This window comes from Vipera ursinii (genome assembly GCF_947247035.1).
Source record: "Vipera ursinii genome assembly, chromosome: 7".
Lineage (NCBI taxonomy): Eukaryota > Metazoa > Chordata > Lepidosauria > Squamata > Viperidae > Vipera > Vipera ursinii.
In genome coordinates this window covers 42089671-42115906 of record NC_139521.1, presented here as the reverse complement: position 1 = coordinate 42115906, position 26236 = coordinate 42089671, and the positions used below count along the sequence as shown (strand labels likewise).

At 36.2% G+C, this 26236-nt stretch overlaps 1 protein-coding gene and 1 long non-coding RNA gene across 2 annotated transcripts in view; one reads left to right on the top strand and one right to left on the bottom strand.

Annotated features, from left to right (window-relative positions):
* Positions 1 to 18: 18 nt before the first annotated feature.
* The window catches only part of HSPA4L (heat shock protein family A (Hsp70) member 4 like), a 38509-nt gene continuing 12291 nt past the window's right edge, over positions 19 to 26236 (bottom strand). Inside the window, exons 10-19 of the mRNA XM_083367373.1 lie at positions 26038 to 26144; positions 20726 to 20859; positions 15657 to 15856; positions 10197 to 10295; positions 7913 to 8044; positions 7591 to 7716; positions 5666 to 5773; positions 2056 to 2175; positions 1634 to 1795; positions 19 to 842 (exon numbers count right to left, since the gene is read on the bottom strand). Coding sequence (XP_083223499.1) covers positions 657 to 842; positions 1634 to 1795; positions 2056 to 2175; positions 5666 to 5773; positions 7591 to 7716; positions 7913 to 8044; positions 10197 to 10295; positions 15657 to 15856; positions 20726 to 20859; positions 26038 to 26144 — 1374 coding nt within the window. The 3' untranslated portion in view covers positions 19 to 656. The remainder of the gene's footprint in view (positions 843 to 1633; positions 1796 to 2055; positions 2176 to 5665; positions 5774 to 7590; positions 7717 to 7912; positions 8045 to 10196; positions 10296 to 15656; positions 15857 to 20725; positions 20860 to 26037; positions 26145 to 26236) is intronic.
* On the top strand, positions 11701 to 13556 carry LOC310643215. The gene is made up of 3 exons (XR_014493037.1): positions 11701 to 11715; positions 12129 to 12866; positions 13428 to 13556. It is a non-coding gene; the product is annotated as an uncharacterized lncRNA (long non-coding RNA).

Here is a 26236-nt window from a genome sequence, read left to right as displayed (position 1 = left end):
GATACAGGACTGTGTGAACACGGGGACCAAGTGTTTTATTTTGAATTATGTTACTAGTTTGATGACAAAGAATGCTGCTGGTGTAAGGTCCTTTCAAGCTTCAGATATTGATCAACAAAATTTTTACAGGTTATTGTGGTACATCAACAAGATGAACTAGTTTGCCAACTAACCTCTATTTTAAATTTTTACATTAGAACAATACAACAATTAGGAAAAGGTCAGTGCTTCTGGTGGCAATGTTCAAGCCACATCAGACTGAATATCTTCTAAAATAAAGATGCAAAAATCTACACTTCAGCATCGAAAGTGCAATACAGTGGTCTTTCATAAATAAAGGAGCAGTGGCTTACTCACAAATAAAAGCTTTAAATACAGTAGATTGTTGTCATTTATGTATCAATTCCACCTCTTTGATATAAAATGTATCATAAAAGCTTAAACTGATTACAATCTACATTCAACTAAAGCTTCACAATAAGCTTAATGGAATGAACAATGAGAATATACTCAATAGAAAAACACTTTCAAACCTAATGAAAAGAATAAAGGACAAAAGTTTTCTAAATAACTGAACTTATGTAGTGTGAATTAAGAAAAAAAAGGACCCTCTGATTACTTGCACTGTTTTTAATGAACTCAAAGAAGTGTAAAACTTAGTCCATGTCCATTTCTTCAGATGATTTAGGCTGCTGGGAACTATCGTCTAATTTAGTGTCAGAGCTACTTTGTCCATTCATTGGCCTGTTTTGTTCACTATTAGATTTTCCTTGATCTTTAGACAATGGTTCTGCTTTGGACTTAGGTTTGTAAATAATTGGATTGCATAAACTGTCCAGTTCCTATCAGGAAAAAAATAAATTATAATTACCATGCAAATAACATAATGGCGTATGAAATTTATTACAATGTAAAATACTTGAGATAAGCTTAGCAGTAAATTTATAAAATTACCCATAATTAGAATATTAAACAACACAATAGCATAAAGTCAACATGAGTAATCTGTAATAAGGAAACCTCTTTACATGTTTTTAAATTTTGAAAATAGTGTTTTTTTAACTGCTTTCTCTCCCAGCAGCAAAAGCACATATATTATGATGAACAATTTTAGCTTTAATAGATTAATAATAGAAACCTTTTCCATCAATGGAATAGAAAACTCATGGAGCAAACCAAATTCTCCTTCAGATTTAAATATACTTGTATGTTATCACCTGAATTTAACATTTGAGAACTAGTTTGGGATAGGGATTACGGTGCTGGCCTATAAATCAGGATTCTGTGAGTTCTAGGACTCCCTTGGGCATGAAAGCCAGCTGGATGATTTAGGATCAGTCTCTGTCAGCCCAACCCACCTCAAAGGGTTGTTATGGGGAAAACAGGAGGCAAGAGAATAAGGTATATTTACTTCCTATATAAAAAGGCAGGATAACATCATCACCTAGGAAACCCTGTTTACATATGAACAGGTATAGCAGGTTGAACTATGCCGTATTCATTTTTGTGGAAACTTAAGAAATATCTATTTACTGTAGTTGGCTTTTGCCAAAATATACTTTATACTAAGCTATTCTAAGTCTAATTCATCCTATTTTTCCATTAGAATATTTCAATCCGAAAGTTAATTTACCTTAGATTTTGCTTTTATTTCTGCCACCTTAATAATAGGATCCTGTGTCAAATTCAGTCTGTGCTGTGTATGCATCTTTGAGCTCAACCAGTTCATAGCTTCACTGGCATATTTTTCAACCTTTTCCATATCAACAGGATCAATGTGATCATATTTTTTATCCTACAAAGAAAATATTAAAAATTAGCATTCAGCAAGTAATAAACATATAGGTTTATCCCATAATGGTTATTAGAAGAGTTGACTTCATAATGATTTGTTACTTGAACAAACACATTCTGTTAAATTCAGATAATTATCTATTTAAAGGAATTTGAAAATATAGCCTTATTTATTGTTCAGATTTAGAAATTGCTGTTCCAAATGGAGCTGCAGTATTGGTGTCACATTGTCACAAGCCCAAATTATATGCTCTGTCTTACCTTATTTTCGTATTCTTCTAGAGCTTTCATAAGCATCTGGAGTTTATTTTCTAAATCAAATAAAGCTTTTGGTCTTTCTTCATATTCCTTATATCTATCATGAATAGGGCCACCAAATTTCTAGAAATATAGAAAAAATATTGTAAAAGTACTTATTAAAATGTAGAAAACAATATAAATGAAGATAAAATCTTGTTATTAGTTGACCAGAACTACTTATAAATGATTAGTCACTATATATCACCATTAGCCACCCTGGTAGCACAATGGTTAGAATGCAGTACTACAAGCTACTTTTGCTGACTGCCGACTGACAGCAGTTTGGTAGTTCGAGTCTCACTGGGCTCAAGGTAAACTCAGCCTTCCATCCTTCCAAGGTCAGTAAAATGAGGACACAGATTGTTGAGGGCAGTAGGCTGACTCTGTAAACTGCCTAGAGAGGGCTGTAAATCACTTTGAAGCGGTATATAAGTCTAAATGCTATTGCTATATGAAAGAAACCAGGAAAATTGATGACATATGACAGCCAACAAGCCTATATCTTAATTGTATGGGAATACTAGAATTCCCATTATATGGGAGGTAGTCCAGTTCCTTCCTTAAAGCAGGAAATCCAATGCACTTCTCACATATTCCACTATCGACTATAGTTTGGAATAGTCCCCATCCCAATCTCCTGGTAGAAAGGCAGGATACAAATGAAACAAACACAGTAAAAGATCTAAAAACTATCTGAAGCTTGGCAAGAAATCTAATGCTCAAGCAGATGGAATGAGGATAAAAGCTGTCTGGTAAGTAGAAAATACTGTATAATGTATAGGGGGGGAAATCAAGTACTGAACAAAGCAAAGAATACTTAAGAGGAAAAAATGTAGACAGATTCTCATGGAAATGCAGGTCATGTGTCTTCAACTTAAGCATGCTCTAAGCAGGGTGTCAAACTGCCAGCCCAAGGGCCGGGTGCATCATGCAGAAGCCGTGCCCAGCAATGCAAAAAAAGTTGCGATACATTGCAACACGTCACATGACGAGTTTGACACCCATGCTCTAATGGATTAATATGGACCAAATGCTTTGATTGCCTCAAAAATACCTTGTTTGATGGATCCATGACAGAATAAAACCTATAACATATCTCTGTCAAAAGCTCAATATTTTTAAAACAGACATCTTTATTTCAAACATGGTCTATAGAACTGGAATTTCTGATAAAGCCACATCAGGGGCTTCATGTTCTTATCCATATGATATAGCCATGTAATCATTTGGCATCTGTTTGGAAATGTGAATAGATTTATGGGAAAATATTTAGTATTTAAAATATTTTAAATATTTTACGTGTTAATGTAATCCTGAATTATGAACCAAAGCTTTGGAATTTGACTGTTATAAGGAACTATGATTGGGTTGAGTATAAGAGTGTGTGTGTGTGTGTGTGTGTGCATCAAAAATAATTCTATTAAAATTAGTATTATTCCATATGTCATTGCTTTATTTTGTAAAGATATTTTCTACTAATCAAATGCAGCAATGTGTAAATGTGAGATATTTTACAATATCTTGTTTATGATTGATAAATTGATAAATCAGTGAATATGTATCTATATGTATGTATATATGTGTGTATATATATGTGTGTGTGTGTGTATACACACACACACACACACACACACACACACATATATATATATATATATATATATATATATATATATATATATATATACATACACACACATACATATGTATATATGTGTATATATGTATGTATGTAGGGACGCGGTGGCTCAGTGGGTTATGACACTGAGCTTGTTGATCAGAAGGTCGGCAGTTTGGCGGGTCGAAGCCCGAGTGCCACGTAACAGAGTGAGTGCCTGTTACTTGTCCCAGCTTCTGCCAACCTAGCGGTTCAAAAGCATGTAAAAATGCAAGTAGAAAAATAGGGACCACTACGGTGGGAAGGTAACAGCGTTCCATGCGCCTTTGGTGTCTAGTCATGCCGGCCACATGACCATGGAGATGTCCTCGGACAAGCGCTGGCTCTTTGGCTTTGAAACGGAGATGAGCACCGGCCCCTAGAGTGGGAAACGACTAGCATGCATGTGCGGGGGAACCTTTATCTTTTATGTATGTATGTATGTATATGTAAAATCTTCGAACACCGGAATGGATAAAGAACAGTCGTTTATTGCTAAAAGATCATAATAAGCAATAAAAAGTAACCATTTAAAGCATATCTACCTAATCTAAGCTTTCGCTGGTCCTCTGCCAGCGTCATCAGAGAAAGCATTGAAGGTTTGAAAATCTGTTGGTAAGCCTGTTTGGTTCCGCGCTCTGCTCATTGGTCGCGTGATGGACGTTGCTCTAGCCAATCGTGATTGTTCTGTCTCGCATCGCGGCCAATGAGCAGAGCACGGAACCAAACAGGTTTACCAACGGTTTTTCAAACCTTCAATGCTTTCTCTGATGACGCTGGCAGAGGACCAGCGAAAGCTTAGATTAGGTAGATATGCTTTAAACGGTTACTTTTTATTGCTTATGATCTTTTAGCAATAAACGACTGTTTTTTATCCATCCCAGTGTTCGAAGATTTTATACTTTAAGTAAATATGCCTGGGATTCATATTTTTAAAATTATTAAGTGTGTGTGTGTGTGTGTGTGTGTGTGTGTGTATTCCTTATTAGTTTGTATTTTTAGTTTATACTTTTAAGTCTTTTTAATTTTTTTCCCATAAGATTAAATTTAGTTTTATTACAAAATAATATATACATTGAAAAATATATTTTGTAAAAGGAAAAATGAAAAGACAGGCCATTGGAATGCCGAAAATGTTAAGGCTACAATGTTGATGATGTAATTGAACAAATGATATAGCAATATGCTAAGCTTATTGAATGGCTGTATGACCTGCTTAAACCTGTGGAAGAACTGCTACTGTTCCTTATACAAATGGAAAACCATCGGGTTGTTTTGAGAAATGAATATGTTAGAAGAAAAAATAACTGTGTATAACACCATGCTTCTGCCCTCTGTGTTATATGGAAATGCAAGAATAAGTAACTTAAAAATATTTGTGCTATGATAAAGATAAGGGCTCAATAACTAATGTGGATTGAGTTCAAATGTGAGTGATCAGTATTGAAGGATTATATTGAGATGGTTAGATCATATAATGAAACTGAATGAAAACTAAATGGCAAACAAATATTATAAAGGAAGTGAATGGGATAAAAAGGGGAAAAACTTAAAAAGTGGATAGAATTGTTGGGACCCTTCAAAGCAGAAGTGAAAAGTTTTAAAAACTCAAAGGAATCCATAAGGAAGTGATGCACAATGTAGAAACAAGGTATGGAGAAAGATATGAAGAAGAATAAGAAATAGTGGTGATATAAACTCATTTTAGTCAGAGATATCAACAGAAAAGTTTGGTAGCAGGTCTCAAGATAGCCTGCTACTCCATCTAATTCATATGAATATATAAAATCTTGCAGTGTCTGTTATTTCAGAAAAGTACAATATCAGATTTCTAGAGATGTAAGTAGAGATTACAATTAAGGATACTACAGAGAACAAATTCAGGCCCTTTATTTCTAGCAATAGAAAGCTTACTTTCATTTCCTGAAGTTTTTCCACATATACATGTTTTGGTTGGTCCTCTCCATCTTCATAAAGCCAGTTTTCTGTATCCTCTAACATTAATGTTATTTTTCTTGAATCCTAGAGGGAAAATAATACAACATATAACAATAGCCCAGTGACCTCTATCATTTTAAACTAGTGAAAAAATAGTTCTGTAATAGTAATTTGCTACTTACACTGATTACAAGATTATAACCAAAGCATCTTTTGTAAGAAGCTCTTATTTCTACACCATTTATAAAGAACAAATAACAGTAACTAGAATGTCAAAGATAGGGTTTCATGCTATTTAATAGTTTTAAAAAGTAAACTTGGAGGCAAATAATACATTTACTAGAAGTATATAAATAGAGCTTTCTTAGTTTGTTATTTCAGAAATACCATAGTCTAGCTCCTACATACATTCTGCATCAACTCTTGTAGTAAATGTTAATAGTTAGGCAAATCTAATGTAAATTTAAATTAGATCTCACATCTAATGGTTAATTGATCAGCAACACAGGTAGACCATAATTCCATTTAAGCTTTTCTCATAGAAGTATCTATCTGGTTTAATTCTATACTTAATAAGGCATTACATCTGGAATTTACTATATTTAAATCTATATTCAGAATACACACTACTTTCTTTGCCAAAGTGTGCAGAAAGAAATTTTAATAAATGTAATATCAATGTTTATATTTCTGTAAGTATAACACCAACAACTATTAGAACATGGAAATTAAAAAATTGAAACAACTTTAAAGCAAGATAGGAGCTTTGTTTGAATGCTTAAACGAGCAAAGATAATTTTAATGTATAGGATTGAAAATTAAAGGCAGACTATAATCTATTTTCTGAGATTTTGGTTTACTCTGTTAATAGTAGAAATTAAAAAAAATAGTTCTACCTATCATGAATTGTTCATTCTCTCTCCTTCAGAGCAAAGTTACCTAAGGTCAGTTGCTGATAAACTTCTTCCCAGGAGAGATCATACTTCTCAATTATTTACTACCACTAATTAGAATATACAACTCGTGCATTATGTATGCTGACAAATAGACATATTATGTTTATGTACCTACATCTACATCTATGAATATCTTCTTAAAGAAAAAGTTCAGCATTTACTGAGAGAAGGAAGATTGTAACCGAAGGAAATCCTGCCCACTATCCCACCAGTAATTCATGTAGAGGTGAGTGAAGGATTCCTGTTTTTTTTTGTTCCCGCCTACTTTTTCTTCTTTTGATTACTGCTGATGCTCCTGCTCCTGCTACTAGAATGGAACATTGCAATAAATTATTCTGGCCCAATACAGTGGAAAAGATGCTACTAAAGGACAAGCAACGAATGTTCGCTCAATCCTTGCTTCTGGTCTTGCATGCCTGGCATTACGGAAGGCAATAACATTCCTGAAGGCCTCCAGGAATGTGTATTACTATTTTAATGAATATACTTTAATCATTAAAACAGTAATTTTATCTTCATTTCCTTCTTAAATAGAATTCAGTGTAACTTTTAGTTCAATGGAGATTCATCCATAGCCTTCTACCTTGATGTGTCAGTGAGGAGAAAATCTTGAAGGAGTTAGAAACTTTTAAGTAATAAAGTGGAGAAATTTAACAATCTTCCCCCCCCCCAAACAAGGAAAACACCTCAAAATTCACAGGCTTAGAAATTTATGTCAAACTTATAAGGAAATCTACTAAAGTTTAGGAGTGTTTGAACTGATTTATAAAGTAAAATATTTATAATCAACAGAAGCTCAAATTTATCTTAATTTATCCCACTGATTTTAAATTTATTGAAATATAACTAGAACCAACTCACTGCAATGTTTTACAGATGCAGCAATTTTAATACTAATGTTATTTTAAAGGACTTCATCAAGTTAAGTTTCATGAAAACTCTTACATCTTCCGTTATGAATTTTTCATAGACGCCACAAAGCTTCTCTCTCAAATCATACACATATTCTTCAACAGCATTTTTGGCATCATTTTTCTCCTTCTCCAAAATGTCTTGCATTAACATCTTCCGCTGCAGCAAATAAAAGTATTCAGATAACTTAATCAAGAATATAAAGCATGGTTGATTTTTTTTCTTGAAGCGCATCTATAGTCTTCCACCCCAAATTACTGGATTTACAAGGAACAATTAGATACTTTTTCTTTTCTGCACTGATGCATTTATAATTATTTCACATATATGATTCAAGATTTCTGCAGTTGCTCACCTCATTTTCAATGTAGCAATTAATAAGATCCTGTTCAACCTGTCTATATAAGTTAACATGGATAGGTAGATCAATGCTCTTGGTCTTTGTTTTGCTTGACTGATTTACATCAATCTTGTCTCCTGAAGCAGTCTGCAGAATAAGAGATTAAATTATGTCACCATAGCATTTGTTCCCATTGCACATAAAAATAGAAATCGGATAAAAAAAACTATACCTGTATAATTCAGCAGATAAAGTAATATCCTAATATGCTGCCATTTTAAATAGACACTCTATTGTAATTTTTGCATTTACTTTCGAATTTTAAAATACAAGATTTGGAAAATAGAATGACTATTTTCCAACACTGCTTGAAAATAAACTCACCCAGAAGTGTTTCAGATTAGCAGCCAAAGACCTCTCCACACATCACTTTCTTCCAGTGTTACACATAACAAACATCCACCCTACCTCTATATCATGGGTGTCAAACTTGTGACATCACGTAATGTGTTGCGATGCATCGTGACTTTTTTCCCATTGCCAGCAATGGGGTGGGGGCGTGGTTTTGGCGTGATACATTTGGCCCATGGGCCGGCAGTTTGACACCCCTGCTCTACATAAACATGAATCCTTTTAACCTAAAGTCATGTGAAAAAGAAAACTGAGTTTTATGATTTTACATATCAGGACACAGTAAAAATTATCTGGTCCTCAGCAGTTCTTAAAAGTAGTAAATACAACCTTAGATGAACAATATATGACATGCTACCCCGTGATTTCATTTATGTTACAAAAAGAAAGCCAAAATGGAGAATCCACGTGTAAAAAAACTTTATGATTCAATAGCTTGTAGAACCATCTTTAGCAGCAATAAGTTGAAATAACTGTTTTTGTTATGACTTATCAGTTTCTCACATTGTTGTGGAGGATTTTTGGCCCACTCTTTACAATATTGTTTCAATTCATTGAGATTAGTGGACATTTGTGTTTGCACAACTCTCTTGCAGTCCCGCCACAGCATTTCTTTTGGGTTGAGGTTTAGACTTTGTCTTGGCCATTGCAACACCTTTTCTTCTTTCAGCTATTCAGTTGTAGTTTTGCTGTTGTGCTTGGTATCATTGTTCTGTGGCATGATCCAATGTCGGCCAAGTTTTAGCTATCAAGACAGATGGCCTGACAGGATACTTTGGTATACAGAGGAGTTTGTAGTTGACTCAATGATTGCAAGGTACCCAGGTCTTGTGACTGCAAACAAGCCCAAATCATCACCTCTCCATCACTGTGCTTGACGGTTGGTATGATTGTGCTGATATACTTGTTTGGTTATTGCCAAACGAGTCACTACGCATTAGAGCCAAACATCTCCGCTATAGTGTTGTCTGTCCAAAGGACAGTGTTCCAGAAGTCTTGTGATTTATTTAGATGCAACTTTGCAAACCTAAGCCGTGCTGCCATATTCTTTTTAGAGAGAAGAGGCTTTCTCCTGGCAATCCTTCCAAACAAACCATACTTGTTCAGTCTTTTTCTAATTGTACTGTCATGAACGTTAACATTTAACATGCAAACTGAGTCCTGTAGAGTCTGAGATGTAACTCTTGGATTTTTTTGTGATTTCTCTGAGCATTGTATGGTTTGACCTTGGGGTGAATTTGTCTACTCCTGGGAAGATTGGTAACTGTCTTGAATATTTTCCACTTGTGAATAATCTTCCTTACTGTAGAATGTTGGTCTTAATTGTTTGGAAATGGCCTTGTAACTCTTCCCAGATTGATGGGCAACAATAACTGCTTCTCTTAGCTGATGTCTTTCCTCTTTGGTATTGTGTTAACACACACCTCAATGCTGGATATCAGCAAACTCATTAAATGGTTTTTATAGAGGTGGTCACTCTTGCTGATAATTAATTGATCAAGGGCACTTGATTAGCAGCATCTAGCTGCTACTTAGCCACTTCATCCCTAAGGAAGCAGTAAGGGTGTACTTAGTTTTTTATACATGGCTTCTCCATTTTGGCTTTCTTTTTATAAAATAAATGATGACATGTGTTATGTATTATTCATCTGAGGTTGTATTTACTTTTAAGCACTGCTAAGAACTAGATGATTTTTATTATATCCTGATACGTAAAACCACAGAACTCAAAAGAGGGTGTACTTTCTTTTTCACATGACTATAAGTGAGAATTCCAAGGTGTCAAAGCATGGCACACTATTCTCAGAGTACTTAACACTTCCTAGCACTATTAAAAGATAGACAGCCCTAACATTAGAATCTGACTTTATCATAATTTCATACATACCTTTCCTTCAGTCCCTATCTGATCAGTTTCCTCATCTGTTTGACTTTGTTCTATTTGACTTTTTTGATTACCATCATCTTGATCAATTTGCATTTCAGCCTATAAAACAGAAGTTTTAATTCTACACTAAATTTTATGAAAAGTTTTATTATTCTTGTCAAGAAACAGTAGCTTTTCACAATCAAACGAGGTACGCCAGTAAAAGTAATTTTAAAATACAAATTAAAACAATGGTATTAAATTTTGTTCATTTTATTTAAGTATCACATTTTGAAACCATCCATCTCCCTCGCAGAAGGACTCTGTTCTTGAGATATACTATTCCCCTACCTACATGATTTTTAGAAAAAAAAATATTGAGGGATTTTTTTGGACGGGGGGGGAATGCTTTTGCCTCTGAGTCAATCATGACTTCTGGCAACCTCATAGACAAATCCATACAGTTGTCTTAGCAATACTTTTGGAATAGTTTATTACTGCCTTTTCCCTAACAATAAAAGATTATTCAGTTCCTTCAATATGGTTATTGCAAGAAAGTGTCCATGACTGATAAATAATTATGGCTATGAAATACAGTCCTAATTACTTAAATATAATTCTAATTATGCATTAATGAGAACATATTACTAATTGTAATACTAATCACATACTAAAAGTAAAACAACCCACTTCAAACAAAATATAACTGCATTTACATTAAAGAACACTTTAAATGTTCTATAAACAATGGAGTTTATTTTATTTATTTATTTTTTATTTTAATTCCATTTATATCCCGCCCTTCTCCGAAGACTCAGGGCGGCTTACAAGCTTAGCAGTTAAAAGAATTCTAGAAAAAGAAACAAAAAGATTTAAATGAAACTTAAGTCAGTAAGCAGAATAATAGAAAGCTGAAAATAAACCCCTAAAATTAGCACCTCATTACTATAAGAATTCACAAACTTGAGACAGAACATCATTTATTTATGAAAATTTATATGGCCTCCCAATTCACTCTGTTACTCTGGGTGGCTTACAAAGATAAGCAAGCAGTGGTCAGAATGCAATATTGCAGGCTAACTCTGAACAACTGGAGTTCGATCCTGCCTGGGCTCAATATTGATTCAAGTCTTTAATCTTTCCGAGGTCAGTAAAATGAGGACCGAGATTGTTGAAAGCAATATGCTGACATTGTAAAGAGCTCAAAGAGTCTAATTGCTATTAAGAACACAGTATAAGAACAATAAAAAGCGGCTTCCAGTTTGTGTGCGTGGCGCTTGCGGACGTTCAGGAAGAGCTCTCTCCCTGCTGTCAGATCCTTCTTCCTTGGAGGACACTGAAAAGGGTCAAAAGTCACCCTGGACGGGCGACCACCGCAAGGAGGCCCTCCCTGTGATCGCGGAAGGGCGGCAGAATCCAGAGCAGCTCCTTTTGACTCAAAGAAGAAGAGATTGGCCATCAAGATGGCCGATCATTAAGCCGTTCCCTGCCGAAAGCCCAAAGCACCATCTAGCACAACGAAGCAATCTGGAGGACCTGGGTGAGACCTTACCTTTTTTATTCCCCTAACTACCTTCCTGTGAGAATTTTCCAAAAATTTTCTCCCCCTATTTTGAGAGACCGGCGACTGAATACTTGGGGAATAAATTTTAAAGCCTTAAAAGAAATCAAACTGCTAAGCAAAGAAATTAAGAAATCTTATTCATACTTATTAAAAAGCTTCTATTTTTGTGGGGACCTATCACACTATTTCATGCTGAAGCTGTGAATTAAGGGGGGAGGGAAATAAACTAGTTGAACAAAAGCTTTCTATTAATCTGGAAAGAGACTTTACATTTTATTCTATATGCTATTGATGACATCTTGTGGTGAAACTTGGTACAGCAAGTAAACTTTTTGTTTATTGTGAGAGCTGACTGAATAACAGAGCTGTCCTTGACATTATTTTAAAAGATAAGAATTGGGAACACCTGGCACTGAAAACAATCCTTAGGAATATTGGAGGTGGACAATCATTGACTCTTATTAAAATAGCCTCCATGAAAGACTCATCTATAAGCATCAATGAAATGGAAGAATATATCCCACCACTTAATTACAAACTGATTCTGGATACACTCTTGGCAATGACTGAGCAAATTAAAGCCAAACTGCAAGATAAGTCTAACAGCTTAAAGCTACCAAATCAAACTTTGACCTTAAATGATGAATTGACAATCCAAAAACAAACAGAAGAAGTGGAAGCTAACACTAAGATAGGAGATTTTAAAGAACAAACACAAACAGAACTTTGAAGCTCAAACCTTGATCTCAATTATAAAACCTACAACTCAAAAAACAACAGTTCTTGAAGAAAGCAACATTAGAGGGAAGATATTAAATACAGTATGTTGAGGACCCAGCCAATCAATTGATAACCATAACATCAGCTACTACTTTTAACCTAAGCCAGATGGAATTGGAAGAAGGAAAAGACCAGACTGAACTAATGACAATTACAGTACATTACACTGAACACTGAAAATTGAGCTATTAAAGCAACTCTTCAATGATTACAAAGGGGATACTCTCTTTGCAAAACTGACATTTGGATGGTCTCCCTGGATTCAAACAATGTGTGTAGGAAGAAAGGAAGACACATCTGAGAATCTAAAGGCACCAATATGGAAGCCTGATTGGCACAAAAAGAAGGCGAGAGTTATATTTAAAAATTTAGATTTGTCTCTTTCTTGGGATTTGTAAGAATAGAGCTTAATAAATTTCTTTTAATGGGCTAAAGGGGAATCCTTAAAAAATATAAACTGATTTTATATTTAGGTTTTAGATTGTTAAGGGAAAACAAAATTAAGTTATTAGAACATAACTCTGAACTATATTATAGAATCTGGAATGATATAAAGACATTATTTTAATAATTGATGAACTATTAAGATGACATATAGAATATATCTGTTGTAATGATATAAATTGACTTTATATTTAACTTAGGTGTTTAAGGGAAAGGAAAGTGGGCTATTAGAATTGATTCATATTCCATAATTTGTAATGATATAACAAAAGATATTTTTCTAATAATTGGTGAATTATTTAGATGATAATAGAATTTACTTGTAAAAATAAGAATGTATTGAAATGAATCATGTAAGTTTTGTAGACAGGATAAATACTTTTTACTGAAATAGGGAAATGTGGTTTACCCGAAAATTAAGTTTTTTCTTTCTTTCTTTTCCCCCTTTTCTTTATATATCATAGGCTACTCCAGGATATTTTATTGCAATTAGGTAAAAATTAAAAACGATATGGATATGCATAAGTGAAAATATATTGAAAATTCTTTAAATTGATTATGTCACAATTAGAATTGTATTAATTTGATTATGTCAAAACTAAGGGAATCGGAGAGGGAATCTTTGTTGATGCAACTTGAGCTATTTACAAATAATTTGTTATTTGCAATTTTTACAAGTAAATTCTATTATCATCTAAATAATTCACCAATTATTAGAAAAATATCTTTTGTTATATCATTACAAATTATGGAATATGAATCAATTCTAATAGCCCACTTTCCTTTCCCTTAAACACCTAAGTTAAATATAAAGTCAATTTATATCATTACAACAGATATATTCTATATGTCATCTTAATAGTTCATCAATTATTAAAATAATGTCTTTATATCATTCCAGATTCTATAATATAGTTCAGAGTTATGTTCTAATAACTTAATTTTGTTTTCCCTTAACAATCTAAAACCTAAATATAAAATCAGTTTATATTTTTTAAGGATTCCCCTTTAGCCCATTAAAAGAAATTTATTAAGCTCTATTCTTACAAATCCCAAGAAAGAGACAAATCTAAATTTTTAAATATAACTCTCGCCTTCTTTTTGTACCCAACCACCGTATTGCTTCACAAATATCTGAATGTAAAATTTAAAAAATTAATAAAGCTTGTACAAAAAAAAAACAATAAAAAGCAATCAGCTTCCCCACCCACAACAATAGTCAGTCAATCAAATAAGCCACTTGATGGGCTCCATCTCATTTTGGGTTCCCCAGGCCATATATCATGCTTATGGCATTTAAGTCAAAAAATTAAATTAATGTTTCTGGCATTTAAGTCAAACATTATTCCAATATTTTTGAATGGTTTATTTTTTTAATGTACATAAGTACCACTAGCATGTTCAATTGTTAGCCAACATCTGAAGTGGAAACATTTTTGCTATTATTGTAAAGGACCAAGTAACCTATGAGGACCCAGATTGTTGGGGGCAATAAGCTGACTTTGTAATAATGCCGCTTGGGGTGTGTGTGAAAGCCCTAATAAGCAGGCATATACATAGAATGAAGGCTATTGCTAAGCACATTGATTTGTGCTTTAGATTGTAAGCCGCCCTGAGTCTTCGGAGAAGGGCGGGATATAAATGGGATTAAAATTTTTTTTTATAGGGGTGTACAACATAAATGATACCAGTAATTGAATGATCCAGAAAAAGGCATTGCTGTTTTACAAAGTTGCCAACATGTGCTATATGCTTTGAATCCATTTTCAGCTATTAGAAAATCCTTATAATCACCATTTTTATATCCTACTGTATATTCAAAAAAGAATCCAAATTTTAGTCAATCTTTGCTATCTTCTACATACTATATATTTAACTTCAACCTCAGAGTTGAAGGGTTCCGTCTTCAGTCATGAAAGGTGTCAATACCCTTCATAGTATCAGACAATAGTTAGCAAATATTTGAAAGAAACAAGGCTTAAGAATTAAAATAGTTACATTATCATATGAGCTGAAGAAGCTTCTTGGATGAGAAGTGAAACCTCTTCAAAGAAAAACAAAGTCCAGTTCTCTCATGGAAAAGCATCTTTAGGATAACCATGACCTGGATTATTAAGAATCTCCACAGACATTTAGCTATCCTATGAACTCTTTATCTACTTCTTTACTGACATCTGTATGAGCAATATTCAAGTTACAATCATATTTTCTGTTGCTTTGACGTGCTTCTAACAGACATGCTGTAAATTTAAATTAACTATTTTAAAACCTCTATGGAAGTTAAGGAGACATTTTACAATTAACTAAGCATGTATATATGCATACATATGTGTGTGTGTGTGTGTGTGTGTGTGTGTAGTTTTATAAGAGATTTCTCAATACAGTGTCAAAGATATAGCCTTTATTAGTGCAGAGAAAGAATGAATAGTATGCATGTTTATAAAAGCAAGGAAAACAAAGTTAAAGATAGAAAGCATGTTAATTTACATGGAATAGGAAAAAATATTGAAAGCACTAGGATTTAAAAAAATTCACAGGTTTGGGAAAAAAGCTACAATTACTGAAACAACTGGATTTTCAAAATACAAAAATTTTCAATGACAAAGATTAAAGTAAAACCCCCCACTGCATTTAGTCAGCACAGTACATAAGACAATTTAGAATTAAGAATTCTATTTATAGTTTTTACATACCAGTTCTTCTTTGCTTTGATTCTTACATGACAATTCTGTGTCCATTGGAATATCATTAGGCTCACTGTCCAAATTTTGCTTCTCTACAACAGATGCATTAGCCACACTGAAGATTCCATGGATATTAACTCGCACCTTAACTTTAACTTTTGAATTATCACCATCGTTTTGGGGACCAACATTTTGAATAACAAAATGGCCTAAACAACACAGCAATATGTCACTGGTTAGTACACTTACTTATTTATATCAAACGTATTACAAAAACATTTATAAACTTATACATCACTTATATTTTTAATGATAGTTTGAATTTATGATACTTCAGACTGTGGCCTCACCCCCCACAGCCATGTGATTGAAAGTTGGATACTTGACAACTGGCTACATTTACAACAGTTCAGCATCTTGCAGTCACATAATCATAACCTTCCCAGGCAGCTTCTGAGAAGCAAAGCCAACTGGGGAAGCCAGAATTACTTAATGACCACATGATTTGCTTAATGACTGCTGGGATTTGCTTAACCACAATGGTAAAAATAGCAAAAAAACGAAACAGTTCTGCTCACATGATGAATTACTTAACAATCGCATTGCTTGGTGACCAACATTCCGGTCCCAATTATGACTGTAAGGTGAGGATACCTGTATGCATGGATCTTTGATGGGCAACTTCCTCCAATAGCTGCTACTGCAGCTATGACTGAAAACTGTAAGATGCCTTACAGTTGGTAAAAATGGTAGGCATAGAAGATAGGTTGGTAGGTAGGTAGGAATAGATAAAAAAGCTAGTTAGATATTTTGTTTTCATTAAGAATAAGAGGCAATGCAAAATGATTAGTTTTGCAAATTAGGATGTTACTCAACATTTTTTTCAAGTTACACACACACACACACACACACACACACACACACCCCTTCCAGAATGCTACAAATAGTTAAAAGACTTTCTGGAACATATTTACAAGGTATAAGAAAATAAGCAAGGAAAAATTCCAGAAATGATAACGTTTGTTTGAAGCCCCTCATGAATTTGCATCCTCTTGACTAGCAAAAGATAGATTACCTTATTCTTTTTAACTGCATAAGAAAGGTTTTGTTATGTTAAGCTTGCAATTTGTTTACACAGCATTTACACGTATCAATCAAAAATTACATTAGGTGTAGTAGGAAAAAAATGCCTGCATGTTCTTGGAAACTTGAATGATGACATTTACAGATTAAAAACAAAATTTAAAGATTATAAGAACGAACATTGGACTGCAAGTTACCTGTATGTTATAAATTAATTATAATTCATATATGTAGGACAATACATCTTTTTTTTTACCAAGAAAAGTCTCTTTTTTGTTATCGTATTTGTTACATGAGTGGGAAATATATGGTCCACTTGATATTCCCAAACTGTGAGGTAGGAATAGAAATAGTCCTGGGGAGGTGTGAACCTTTTAGCACATTGTGATAATAAATTCATCTTTACCAAAGTTTCAGTGTATAGGCAATAATTCAAAGTTTGATGACTGTTACCTATGACCGTTGTGTTGTCACAGCACCCCTGTCACGTGATCACAATTTGGGCACTTGGAAGCTGGCTTGCCTTCCCAATGCTTGCAGTACACTGTGTTCACATGAATGCCATTGGCAACCTTTCCTCCCAGCTTTCCACAATCAAAGTCAGCGGGAAATCCAGTAGGTAATCACAACTTGCTCCCTAAATTATTCTTGATGTGCTTTCTCCCGCTACAGAGTACAATATCCAAGGGATCTCACAGTTCAGAGTGCTCACTTACCTGCAACATGCTCCATCCCATGATCTTTATTTGTATGGCGCTACAGCACCCCCTTCCCTTGCCTGCTCAATCTCGGGGAGAATGCTGTTTCAAAGAATGTAGCAAGTAAAAAGGTCCATCTCTGATGTCCCAATAATCAATTCTGAGGTCTTAATAATGTTATTGAATTGGCACAAGAGGAGGTATTCCTGAAGATATCCAGGTTATTCAGCATGAAAAGCTTTAATGTGACAACTAGCATCTTGAATTGTACCCTAAACTAACAGGTATCAATGAAATATGGGCAGATTATAATATACTTGAACTATACTTCAAGTACGGTATGTATATTTACTAGTTGAAACAGTTGCATGATTTAGCTTCCAAGTGGTCTTCACAGAGTATCATGCAGATCATATTCTAATACCGAATGAGAGATAACTAAGACAGGTGGGAATATTCCATAGAAAGTGGTAACTGTTGGACCAGATAAAGTTGTTCAAAAGCTCTCCTTGCTACAGGTGTGACCTACTCAAGCAGGAGCTGAACACCAAGGATCTAAGCTATGTGCCAATTTAGCACAGGGAAAAATGATTCCATCGGGAACTAAATAATATCTCTAGATTTAGGCAGTTTCCTCCTCTGAAAACACAACCTTTTGCTGAGATTGAGACTAAGCTTGTTCTCCCCATCCTAATAACCTCCTGAGAAGACATTTGACAGCGGCCTCTGTTTGTATTGGAGTTAAGATATAAAACTGGCTAATATTAGACTATTACTTACACCTACTCTTCTGCTAAAATGTTATGCACCCTAGAGATTTCATGCAGATGTTGAGGAGGAGAGTGTGTTGAGGTTTCTGGCACCCAATATTTAAGAAGTCTGACACTGCTCTCTTGACCACTATATGGAACTGCTCCCTCAGGAGAACTACAAAACAATGTATCCACTCCTAACACTTGGAAACAGTCAAGGAGAATAACATGATTAATACTATCAAAAGTTATTAAGAGGTCAAGGAGGTCATACTCCTATGTTTGTCACACCAAAGGTAATCAACTTAGAGATAGTACTCGGTACCAAGGCCAGCCTAAAATCTAATTGAAAACAGTAGAGATAATTAGTTTTCTCCAGTGCTTTATGCAACAGCATCCTATCACCTTTCTGTAACATTCTCCTGAAAGGGGAGATAAGGAACATATAAACATTTGCCCAGCATTGTTGAGTTCAGCAATGGTTTCCTGTACAGGAGAAGTACCTCTGACTCATTTAAAGCAGGCAGCGTTTTTTCCTTGACTCATTCACTGACCCCCAATCCAGTTGTTACTTCACTGAAGGTTCTCATCAATCAGGAACGACAGGGATCTAGATTACAGTTGGCCAAGCTGCCACACAGATCTATGACCAGTACAAATTCATCCCAGATAACATCACAAGACTTAACTGAATAACTCAGCTGGCATCCAACTCTAAATGGATCTGGAGGGAGCCTTCATCCTTCAGATGCCTAGAATATTCATGACAATCCTGTAACCAGTTTTCCAGCTCATCCTTTTCAAGCAGTCCTTGGTTGTTGGTAAAGGCTTGAACATGCACTACAATTTGGACTAATTGTTTATTTTCCATGAGTGACGGTCTTCTGCCATTTCATCTTTGGAACTCCTTAATACACTGAGGATTTTCCTTGGATCAGTGGCCAAGGAGAAAAAATTCAGGGGAAACCCTACCCAAACCTGCAACCATTCTCTAACTCCAGGATGCCTCACAAAATTCCACAGGTGTCTTCGGAGACCTGAGTGGTTCCATCAGAAGCCTGATATTTACATACATTTGCATATTTATGTTGTCACAGACTGAAATAAAGTGACCATATTTGTTTAATATCAACAGCAGCCTACTAAAATTACCCTATAAAAACATCTATAAATCACTTCTATTGTTTTTATATACCGGTATGTAGTCATCAGGAGATAAGATCAAATATCTATTTAATTAGACCGTATTGAACAGATCTGTGTCATTAACAGTTATACAATAAGCTAATTATCTAAAACTATATCCACCGATATCTGGGCAACATGAAGCCCTTATTGTCACTAGACCGCATATGGGCAAAGACAAATAACTACCACCCTCTTGCTCAGTTCCTAGCAGGCCAAAATCCCAGGAACTGCACTACATAGTTTTTTTGTGGATCTATAAAAATCAATTAAGAATTGTCTGTTACTCTGACCTGTAATTAGCAACCACACATCCATTTCAGAATGTGTTCTATTTCTTGCACAAGTATATCACATAATAGGAAAGTCACACTTTAAAATAATATCAAGATAACACTGATTGTTTAACACAATGATAAGTAACAGAAATAGCACAAAAACATTTTCAATTTATCTCCATCCTAGGCTAGGATAATCAATAGTTAGTGGACTTCCTTTGAAGTGAGTTTGTAATACGTTGATCTATATACGTAGTTTGCTGTTGTCTTTTCCCCCAGGATAGTTTTCCAACCTGCTAATCTAGCTTATAGCTCTAAAATTCTTCTGTGACCTTCCATTCAAATTTTAAATGGCCTGATCCAATCTAAGCTTCTAGATTCAACCATGTTTATGCAAATGAGTGATGTAAATAATAATTCAAATTTAAAATGCTCTGAAGGGATCAGCTTGATGTAACAGTTATATCACCAGGCTAGATACTGAAAAACTGAGCTTTAGTCCTATCTTAGGCACTATCTGGGTGTGTTTGAGCATCTGACTCTCTCAACCTTAGAAAAAAGACAACAAACCAATTTCAAAATTTTGCCATGAAAACCACAAAAACATGTCTAGGCAGTTGCTAGGAATCAATAGTGATTGTTTCAATCTTGTTGGAAATACTCCAGCCATTGCCTAAGCAGATGTTAAGAGCTGAAAACACAGCTGCTTAGTTGAATTGTTTCAGTACAGGCACAACAGGATACTCTGAATCCAAAATATTTTGTACACCAATAATTCACAACAGCTGAGTAAAAGATACAGACAGTCATAATTAGAACCGGAATTTACAATGTTAAGCAATATGTTTGTAAGGTGTAACTTGATACGTGCCACTTGGTGATAGCAAGCCCTAGTTACTAATATGTGGCATATGAAGAAAAGTACAAATATATTAAAAAAAGAGCACTGTCCACAGAAAACAAGGCATTAGTAATCAAAACAGTTATTTTATAAATCTATTAGGTGAAGATTCTCATAATTTGAAACAAATCTTTAAAAAGTTTTTTTGTTATCATGCTCAACCAATAACAAAAACATTTACCTATTCTTGTATCAGGATAAGGAACATCATGAGGATGTGTATAAAATGCTTCCAGTTCAAAAGGCTCTTTTTTGTGGAAAGTAATAACTTTTGAGAATGGAGAAGCATGATTTTTGCTGAAGACTTCACATTCACTATATAAAAAGAGTGCTTATAATTAAAACTCAAAAAGAACAAATAATGAGAATAGGAAAGCAGTCACAATATATCTTGTGATACTAATTACCTGAAGCCTAGAATTAAAGATTTAAATCTTAAAACTGATTACTTCCATATTATCATGTATAGTCAATAATTCACAATAAACCATCCATTATGGATCTTAGATATTTTCACAAAATAAGAATTTTGAGAGGAAGTTACATAGCTGAACATTCAATATTAATTTAGAGAAACATTCATTCGGGGAAAAATGGCCCTACATGTAGTCAGTATACAACATCTAAAGTACTCTACGTTCATAACTGTTACCTTTAAAGATAAGCTACGATATGTACAACTCAAGACTTAGACATCTAACACTTAAATCTATAGGAAGATGAGAGGAATTCATTTAAAAATTAACTGCAGTGGCCTTCACTTGCAAGTCTTTGCAATTAACAAGCAGTGTGCATGCGCACGGACACATACATGCACTTAAACACAGATGAGGACGAAAGACAGTCATTTTTAGAATGTGCTGTATCAGTATTTTAAAAGCTGCAGCTCAACAATGGGGTCTCCTTCATAGACATATTGTGTTTTCCTCCAGTGTTTATATAGTTGCATTCTATGCATTATAACAATGACAGAACTCTGCCTAAGTGATGAATCCAGTGACTAGTGTAGTCCGTACAGTTTTAATGTGAGATAATTTAAGGGTAATAATAATTTAATATTGATTGGAGAATTCCACCATGGAATTTTCCCTTCATGCTAGAGTCACTTGCTGGTTAAGAAAAACAATTACTGCTGTCCTTATTGTATGATGTTACATGTAACAGAGACCAATGACAGACTAGAGCAGGGGTGTCAAACTCAATTTCATTGAGGGCCGCATCAGCATTGCGGTTGCCCTCAGAGGGCCGGGTGGGTATGGCCTGGGTGGGTGTGGCTAGAGTGTGTATGGCCTACTGGGTGGGCATGGCCAGCTCTACATCGTTCGCATCAAGGGGGCCTGGGCAGGAGTGGGACAGATCTGAGGGTCTCTGGCAGAAGGAGGGTCTCTGGGCCAGGGCCAAGGCGGGGGGGGGCATTCCCTCACTGTTTCCAGGATAGCTTCGCGGGCTGCATGAAACTACTTCACGGGCTAGATCTGGCCCCCGGGCCTTCTGTTTGACATGTCTGGACTAGAGCCACCTTTCAGGCTGATGGGTCCCTGGTGTGGAAATTTTACATACTGCTGACCAACTACTGAGTACCAGAAGGAAAGGACAACTCCAGCAGCAAGTGCTTATAATCATAATCATAATAGTAAAGTTGGAAGGGACCTTGGAGGTCATCTAGTCCAACCCCTGCTCAGGCAGGAAACCCTATACCATTTCAGACAAATGGTTGTCCAGTCTCTTCTTAAAAACTTCCAGTGTTGGAGCATTCACAGCTTCTGGAGGCAGGTTGTTCCACTGGTTAATTGTTCTGTCAGGAAGTTTCTCCTTAGTTCTAGGTTGCTTCTCTCCTTGATTAGTTTCCATCCGTTGCTGTCCTGCCTTCAGGCGCTTTGGAGAATAGCTTGACTCCTTCTTTGTGGCACCCTCTCAGATATTGGAACACTGCTATCATGTCACCCCTAGTCCTTCTCTTCATTAAACTAGATGTACCCAATTCCAGCAGCTGTTCCTTATGTTTTAGCCTCCAGTCCCCTAATCATCTTTGTTGCTCTTCTCTGTACTCTTTGCAGTCTCAACATCTTTTTTACATCGTGGTGACCAAAACTGGATGCAGTATTCCAAGTGTGGCCTTACCAAGGCATTGTAAAGTGGTATTAATACTTCACATGATCTTGATTCTATCCCTGTTAATGCAGCCTAGCACTGTGTTGGCTTTTTTGGCAGCTGCAGCACACTGCTGGCTCATATTTAAGTGACTGTCCACTAGGACTCCAAGATCCCTTTCACAGTTACTACTATTGAGCAAGGTACCCCCTATACCAGGGGTCGGCAACCTAAAAAAGAAAAAGAGCCACTGGGAACCGGTTCCATCACAAATTAAAAAAAGAGGGAGCCGCGTGCGTGTGTCCATGCACGCGCATGCGCAAAAAGGTTTTTTGCGCATGCGCGGACGCACGCGGCTGCCATTTTTTTAAAAATGAGAGGGAACCGGTTCCCGGTTGCCCGACGGCGACGGCCTGTCTGCAAAGCTGCCGCTTTCGGCAGCTTTGCAGATGGGCCGTGGCAGCTTCCTCAAAGAGCGGCGCCCCTGCCCATTCCGAGAGGTGCGCGCGCACCTCTCCGAACGACCGGAGGTGCGCGCGTACCTCCGCGCGAATGGGCAGCGGTGCCGCTCTTTGAGGAAGCTGCCGCGGCCCGTCTCAGCTTCCTCAAAAAGAGAGGCGCCCCTGCCCATTCCGAGAGGTGCGCGCGCACCTCTCCGAACGACCGGAGGTGCGCGCGCACCTCCCCAAACCTTTGGGGAGGTGCGCGCGCAACTCCGGTCGTTCGGAGCGGCACCGCTGCCCCTTCGCGCGGAGGTACGCGCGCACCTCCCCAAAGGTTTGGGGAGGTGCGCGCGCAACTCCGGTCGTTCACAGACGGGCCACGGCAGCTTCCTGAAAGAGCGGCACCGCTGCCCATTCGCGCGGAGGTACGCGCGCACCTCCACCCATTCGGGGAGGTGCGCGTGCACCTCTCCAAACGGGCGGTGCCACTCTCCATTTGGAGAGGTGCGCGCGCACCACTGCCCGTTGGAAGAGGTGCGCGCGCACCGGGCGGCTGGGAGCCGCAAGAGACTATACCTGTACATTTGGTTTTTCTTGCCTAAATGTAGAACCTTACTTATTTCACAACTGAATTTCATTTTGTTAGATAGCGCCCAGTGTTCAAGTCTGTCCAGATCCTCCTGTATCTTAAGCCTGTCTTCTGGAGTGTTATGGCTAGAAATAGCCTGTGAAGTATGTATAAATAGCACTGGAATAGGCAAAATAGCATCCATCCCTTAAGGAAGAAAAAGTATAGACACACATGGGAAAAGCAGCATAAAATCTACATTCACACTTGTCCATATGGCCAGACTGAGCTAGAGTTGGATGGAAAACCCTACTTTAAATTCAAAAAGGTAAATCTAATTTTAAATTGGTTCTGCAGGTGCATTGGGGATGAACTGAAGACAATGAGGTTACATAAACTAGTTAGCAAAGTACATGGCAGAGTTAGTAAGACATGAGGATAAATCCAATATATTCCCTTAGTTCTCTCGCATCTCTAGAATAGCCAGGGAAAGAGGAGAGGTATTGATGAAATCATCAGGTGGGGATGTTGTTCTTGGTGTCACGGGCAGCATTTCTCCTCCTCCAAACACGGCGAGTTGAGTTGATGCCAAAGAGCTTGATTTTGGTCTCAGCTGACCACAACACTTTCACCCAGTTCTCCTCTGAAACATTCAGATGTTCATTGGCAAACTTCAGATGGGCCTGTACATGAGCTTTTTTGAGCAGGGGAACCTTGTGTCTTGAGATCATTGACAAGATCCTCCCGTGTTGTTCTGGGCTGATTCCTAATCATTCTCACGATCATTGAAACTCCACAAGGTGAGATCTTGTTTGGAGCCCCAGGCCGAGGGAGACTGAGTTATTTTGTATTTCTTCCATTTGCGAATAATCGCACCAATTGTTGTCACTTCTCACCAAGCTGCTTGGCGATAAGTCTTGTAGCCCATTCCAGCCTTGTGCAGGTCTACAATCTTGTCCCTGACATCCTTGGACAGCTCTTTGGTCTTGGCCATGGTGGAGAGTTTGGAATCCGATTGCTTTTGTGGACAGGTGTCTTTTATACAGGTAACAAGCTGAGATTAGGAGCACTTCCTTTAAGAGAGTGCTCCTAATCTCAGCTCATTACCTGTATAAAAGACATCTCAGAGCCAGAAATCTTGCTGACTGATAGGGAATCAAATATTTATTTCATTCATTAAAATGCAAATCAATTTATAACTTTTGAAATGCATTTTTCTGGATTTTCTTTTTTCTGTCTCTCACTGTTAAAATAAACCATTAAAATTATAGACTAATCATTTCTTTTCAGTGGGCAAATATACAAAATCAGAAAGGGATCAAATACTTTTTCCCTCATTGTAAACATTAAAGTTCATGACAGTACAATTAGAAAAATACTAAGCAAGTATGGTTTGTTTGGAAGGAAAGAACATGGCAGCACTGCTCAGGTTTGCAAAGTTGCATCTTAACAAATCATAAGACTTCTGGAATATTGTCCTTTGGACAGAGACTAAAGTGAGATGTCCGGTCATAATGCCTTGTCTGGTGAACCAAACACAGCATATCAACACAAACATCTTATAGCAACCATCAACCACAGTGGTGGGGTGATGATCTGAATTGAACAAGTGGGCTTGTTGAACTGAAAAAGCCCTCCTGTTATAAACAAGATTATTTCAAATTATTGCTGCTAAAGGTGGTTCTACAAGCTATTGAATCTTCATTTTGGCTTTCTTTTTGTAAAATAAATGATGACATGGTGTAATATGTCATGTGTGGTTGTTCATTTAAGCTTGCATTGCCTACTCTTAAGAACTGCTAAGGACCAGCCATCTGGTCCTTAGCAGTTCTTAAGAGTAGGCAATGCAAGCTTAAATGAACAACCACACATGACATATTACATTTTACTATGTCCTGATATGTAACACCATAAAACTCAAAGAGCATGTACTTTCTTTTTCACACCCGTATCTTTCTGAGAACTTATAATAAATACAGTTAAGCTTCAAAATTATTATATCCCAATGCACAATAGTTATAATGCCTTCTCATCCTTCAATGAGCATGAATTTCATATTCATAGAAAAGATGAAATGAGAACGCCTTATTTTTGCCTAAATGAATGTTGGAAATGCTCACTAAAAGAAAAGAGAGAAGAATGCTTACCACAATAAGAATACCAAAAAATTTGTGGGACTCTCTCTCCAGGGAAAATAGAAACATGAAGAATTGTATTTCTTTACAAAATAAAGAAATTATGTAAGTTTTTTCATGGTTAAATCAGTGGACTTGTTTATAAGTCATCCAAATAATATACCTGTACAAAGTTAACAAATGGCAAATCTAACCTACTTTTGTTTATATACTATCTACTTAGTTCTTTCATATTTTTAAATCTCAAAACTCTTACCCTGTTCCTTCCTCATAAGATGATTGCCACCTCATAGTAATTGAGTAAGGAACAACATCTGTGATGGAAAATTCACGGACTTTAAATGCTGGGGACAGAATTGCACACTAGAAAAGAAATGGAATATCACTCACACGTGTCTGGTACACATTTATTTTATTTATGAAGTACTAGTCAACTACATTTTAACTTCACAATT